Source organism: Pavona decussata, unplaced genomic scaffold (genome assembly GCF_977016875.1).
Source record: "Pavona decussata unplaced genomic scaffold, jaPavDecu1.1 SCAFFOLD_19, whole genome shotgun sequence".
In the NCBI taxonomy this organism is placed as follows: domain Eukaryota; kingdom Metazoa; phylum Cnidaria; class Anthozoa; order Scleractinia; family Agariciidae; genus Pavona; species Pavona decussata.
The window spans coordinates 1,862,956-1,869,038 of NW_028145442.1; the positions used below are offsets into that span (position 1 = coordinate 1,862,956).

The window sequence follows — 6,083 nt, forward strand, 5'->3', positions numbered from 1 at the left end:
TAGGTATCTGCGTATAGTTTGAAATACGTTTAATATAGAAAATTATCTAGAATTGCCTGCAAGAATGCATTTAATTTCTAAGCGACATGCGAGTTGCTCACCTCATGGATTGTTTTCAACTGATATTCGCTTGTTTGCTCGTGCTCTCAGTCACTCTCGCCCCTCTTCACGTTGAACTTTGCTTATTGGTCGCCTGCTTTCTCCTTCAGTCCACGTTTGTCGACATATTCAATGAATACATAAATTGACTTTGTATTTTATCTTTTAAACGCGGTTGTCCATACAATTTTCCGCCAAACAAACGCGGGCGACAGCGAAGGCTTCACATACTTGAGTGTGTCATTCGAACTTTTTGGTTGTCCTGTGATGCGTAAGGACATGTGGTCGTACGGTCGAACGGACAGTAGGGAACTTAAACAACGAAGACCGCAACGGCAACGAAAACGGCACTTGAAAATATAAGTTCGCCTTATTTGCACTACTTCGCGATTATTCCTATTCGTCCACTTGTAATAATAATAATAATAATAATAATAATAATAACAGCATTTATTTAAACACGATTAAAAGTTCAGCAAAGCTAAATGTGGTCGTGTACAATCAATAAAATTAAACTTCCTAAACTAATCACAATAAAACTACAATGTGGGCGAAGTATTTGGGAACTAAATTGATAAAAACGGCGTGTGCTCCCACTCTCCACAAAACCTTGAATTTAGTCATTTCACGTCGTCGTTTTGCTGATGACGGCAAAGAAATGTACCAAAACATATACCGCACGTGTAGGGCCATTGTTTTTGCTCGTTAAACCTATTGTCTTTTGGCGTTCTCGTTGTCGTCGCCGTCGTCTTTGCTTAAGTTCCCTAGTGAGGTAATAACCAAATCCAAAATTTTTCGCATCGATGGGTTACAATATTTCATTGATCCATGATGCTCCGCGCGCGCGCGGAGCTCCAGTATAAACGAAAGGTGAGAAAAACTAGCTTAGTTAGAAAATCGCCTAGAAGACATCGCCTCTACCAAAAATGAATAAAATCACATAAAAAAATAGATAAAAAAAATATTTCAGAAGAAAACTTTTAGATAAGTACTGGTTTGCTTCTAAAGGCGGAATTCGACGTTCACAAGTTTCGCTTCGTGGACTAATCGTGTTATTCAGCTGGCAGACTGATGCCTAAAGCTTACATTTGCGCCGAAATGACGCGAGGTTTCTCACTTTTCAGTATAGTTTGTTAAACTTTATTAGAACTTTACAAGAAAACAAAACATAATACAAAATTTGAGAGAACTACGTGTTACAACCGGTACAACGAGCAAGAATTAACTAAAGGTGAAGTATACAAGAAAATGACGCTAATGAGAATGTAAGAGCATTATATAGGCCTGCACATAAAGGACGGAGGCAGTGACTAAGTCTAACAGCTGGATTGACCTTATTCATAGCATAGCATAGCTATGAACATGCATAGCATAGTATAGCATAGCACAGGTGTCTTTCAATTATTGTGTTGTCACGAAACTGTAATTAGAATATATCATCTGTCGGGTTCAGCTGAGAGTAACCATTGCAAAACGGAAGGCAGCTATTGATGTTAACTTATCGTCAATTCAATCTCCGCGTTTTTGTCATGCTTTTACCCATTCTTCTAGCAGATTCTGTGCAACGTGAACAGAAGAATTTTTTAAAGAAAACAATCTTCGCAGATGAAAGCTTGTTAGAACCAACTTCTACAACAACAACATCAACAACAAAACTTTATTATGTATATTACAAAGGAAGTAAATTAATACAAAAGTACTTCCACCCACAAGTAGTAAACTAATCGAGGCGGGGGAAGGAAAAGAAGAAGAAGAAGAAGAAGAAGAAGAAGAAGAAGAAGAAGAAGAAGAAGAAGAAGAAAGAAGAAATTACAAATATCATACCAAACAAGATTTGAACTTAATGACAACACTACCTGTAATAAGTAGGGTAAATTCTAATATTTAGGATCATGGAAGCAATATTAATATGTGAAATAACTTACATTAGAGCTTTTAGATTACATGAAAAGTATTCCTCTCAATATAACTAATGCAAGTTCTAAGGGCTTTGCTGTGTATAGATAGATGAGTAATTTTCTATTCTCTTCTCATTTCCTGTTGACTGAATAAGGATGAATTAGATGTCGATCAATATTACTCCGTCCAATACTGCTGTCATCAGAGCCGGGGTAAATAAAGTGTAACCCCGTCTTTCGACTTTCCTTGTATACTACCAGCTCTTTATTACAACAACTTCCCTTAGCTACTGCTCATCATGTAGTCATTCCCTTGTAGAGCGGTTTTCAATCAGTGAGTGTCGGAAGTAATTTCTCTTCTGCTTTGGTTTTCCCTTAATTTCTCAATCAACGAGAAGCAAAACCAAAACCAATCTTGACTTGCACGTATGCGTTTTCCCGCACTTTACGCCGGTTATATGTATTTGCTTCGAACTCTGATTGGTTGATCGCGATGTTTAGTCTGTTGTGATTGGCCAGAGATTTGCTTTGGTTCTGCTTTTACGAATGTTCTACGAGAAATAATTGAAACTCGCTCTAAGAAAAGTTTGGAAAACAAACATTCGGAAAACCAGAACCAAAGCAATATCTCTGGCCAATCACAACAGCTGTAACATCGCGATGAACCAATCAGTTTCGAAGCAAATACGTGTAACTGGCTTAAAGCGAAGGAAAACGCGTGCGAACAAGTCACGATTGGTTTTGGTTTTGCTTCTCGCTGGCTGAGAAAGTAAAGCGAAACCAAAGCAGAAGCGAGGAAATGACTACATGATGAGCAGTAGCTATTTAAAGGAAGTGGTCGTAAAAAAGAGCTGGTAGTATACTATAACAAAGAAAGTCGAAAGACGGGGTTACAATTTAGCTTCCACCCGATGACAGCAGTATTGGACGGAGTAATATTGATTGACATCTAATTCATCCTTATTCAGTCATAATCAACAGGAAATGAGACGAGAATAGAAAATTACTCATCTATCTATACAAAGCAAAGCCCTTAGAACTTGCATTAGTTATATTAAGAGGGATACTTTTCATGTAATGTAATAGCTCTAAGTTTAGTACTTTTCTTTCTTCTTATTTACAATGTAAGTTATTTCATATATTAATATTGCTTCCATAATCCTAAATATTAGAGTTACCTTGCTTATTACAGGTAGTATTGTCATTAAGCTTAAATCTTGTTTGGTGTGATATTTGTACTTTCTTTTTTCTTCTTCTTCTTCCCCCGCCTCGATTGCTTGTGGGTGGAAGTACTTTTGTATTAATTTACTTGCTTTGTAAAATACATACAAAGTTTTGTTGTTGATGTTGTTGTTGTACAAGTTGGTTCTAACGAGCTTTCATCTGCGAAGCTTATTTTCTTTAACGTTCACGTTGTACAGAATCTGCTAGAAGGAAGGGTAAAAGCATAGCAAAAACGGTGATATTGTATTTCATTCTTTATGATATTTCTTAATGGTTGCTTTCATCATGTAGCCGAACCCGACACTTCGACCTCAAAGGCTTTTATCTGAATTTTCGCCGACCTGTAGACCAATTTCATCCTTAAAGCCCTAACAGTGATCAGCATCAAATTTCTCCTTGAGATATCAATGTTCATTCAGCCCCTGAGGTCATACGAATGACGGATATGATCACCCAAGGTAAATTTTCTTGATATTTTAATAACTTCTCCCCAGTACTTTTATAGAAAAGTATGGGGACAAGATAGGAGAATTTGTTCTTTGTTATTAGGGGTTAAAGGGTTAAGGAACGCACCAATACAAATGCCACTTACTGTTCTATTATTGGAATTGTTTTCTTTCTTCAAGTGTTACCAAAACAACTGAACGAAGATACTTTTATTTTCTTAACGCTTAGAGACGATAGCTGCGTCTGGAAACCAAGTCATTAATTATGTCTTAACGGGGAATGGAAATGATTCTCTATATAAAGGCTTGGAAAGACATCCTAAAATTATACCGTGACCTTTTCATGGACACAGTGATATTGAGAAGGGTTCTCAGTAAGTCAACACTTCATGATCTTCAAGTGGAAGCTCTGGCTTAATTTAACTTCTGCCACGGACAAATGGAAAACAAAGTTGATATCGGTTCCTTGTTTCGCTCCAATCTCGATAGCCGATTAGTTTCCATAATGCATTCAGAACCAATTAGAATATCAGCTTATAAGAAGCTTCTCAGCTTACAGCACTCATTCTTGCTTTCGCTGTTAAACAAGCAATTTAGTTCAAACCGTAACGAAAGCAGGGAACCAAACAGACCAAACTGGTAATAACCGCAAAAATCTATTGCAAGTTTTGAGAGAACCAACATGAACAACTCATCCGCCCTCAATACATCCGCTCATCAATCAAGCCAAGAAAATTCCATCTTCGATCCCACATTCAAGTACACCATCGCCGCTTGTTACATCTTAATTGCAGTAGTGGCAGTCGTTGGAAACTTCTTGGTCTGTTTTGCTATACTGGCAAACAGAAAGCTTCGGAGCAATCCAACAAACCTCTATCTTTTATCCCTAGCTATCTCGGATCTTCTCACAGCAACTTTAGCAATGCCGTTCGACATAGAGTTTCTTTTCCTTCAAGGCGTTTGGGAACATGGAAAGATAATGTGCGTAATATTTCTCACCGTCTACCTCATTACTGTGCCCACCTCCATTTTGACTCTTTTGGCCATCAGTGTGGATCGGTTCATGAACCTTAAAGATCCTCTGAGACGATTTCGCAGTACAGAGTTCGCAACGCAAGCAAGAGCTTTAATTGTCATCAGCATCATCTGGATCTACAGCATCATATGGGCTCTTCTTCCCATCATGGGTTGGCAGGTAAAAGGTCTAGAGCCGATATACCAAGGCTTTTGCATGGTTCCCTTTACCAAGCTATATACCACACTCAGCAGTTTTCTAAATTTTGTTGGACCTCTTCTTCTCACCTGCGTGTTTTTCATCTTAGCCTTTGTCATTGCTTACAAGAACCAAAGAGACGTGCACAGATTCAGTGCTTTCAGTCGGAGTCCAAGACAGCCTTCTAAAGAAGAAACAAAGTCCTTCGCAAAGAGCCTGAAAGCGGCCAAGACAACTTCGATGTTTTTGGCAGCGTATTTCTTCTGCTGGCAGCCTTACACGTATTTCAGCATTGTTTCCAATCTCTATGGCGGTACACATTGGAATCCATACCCGTGGAACATTTACGCGGTACTGCTGATGTTTGGTTATCTTAACTCGGCGCTCAATCCATTCCTGTTTGCATTCCGCAACAAGGAATTCAAAGCCACTTACGTACAGTTGTTCTGTTCGCTCAAACCTGCTGCGGAGCCGAAATCACCATCCACCATTTCTCAAAGCTTTTCCTCCGAGATTCCGGAAACGGAAAGCAAAGAGGTACGTCTTCAGTGGATGAAGCACAAACGGGAAACACCAGACAGTCATGTTTTCTAAAACCTAACGTTAAGAAGAACTGAGAAGTGAAGGTCGCCTATTCAGACCCCTAAAGCGAAAAAGTAGATTTGACTGCATAGAGCAATTGCTCGAGTATAAGGTTAAAGATATTAAAATTGTTTTGGCAAGATATATGCGCGGAAAAAGACTTTTTTCCAAACGTTTCGAGCGCCTCTTCTTCAGTGGTGAAAATGCAACTTAGGCCCGTCCCTCCTCTCCTAACAGGTGGGGCCACAACGTATATCCATTCGGTGTCGAAAAGCGTGTCCGCGGAATTGATTTCGCGTGTTGGATGATACCCGAAAATGATTTAAGTTCAACGGACTATAAGATAATGCAAATTAGTTTCGAAGAACGCGGTCTTGAACACAACATCCACAAGATAACGTGAGACTAGTAATAATCAAAGATTAGGTGGGTGCGTTCGACTGTTTTTTTTTTTGTTGTTGTTGTTCGTCGATGGTTTTGTATTGACAAGAGGAACTGCGAGGAAAAGACCGAACAGCGATGAGGAACTGCGAACAGCGAAAAGCACATGGAGTGAGATCTGGGAATTCCGTGCCTTCATTACCATGCTAACAGTGACGGCTACACAATGTCGAGGCTTGT

General features: G+C 39.1%; 1 protein-coding gene across 1 annotated transcript; it reads left to right on the forward strand.

Moving 5' to 3' along the window:
• The first annotated feature begins 4,138 nt into the window (after positions 1-4,138).
• On the forward strand, positions 4,139-5,762 carry LOC146486995 (histamine H2 receptor-like). Its single transcript, XM_085090006.1, has one exon. It carries the CDS (start codon positions 4,350-4,352, stop codon positions 5,472-5,474), a length of 1,125 nt encoding a protein of 374 aa, XP_084946132.1. The 5' UTR covers positions 4,139-4,349; the 3' UTR covers positions 5,475-5,762.
• Positions 5,763-6,083: the final 321 nt, after the last annotated feature.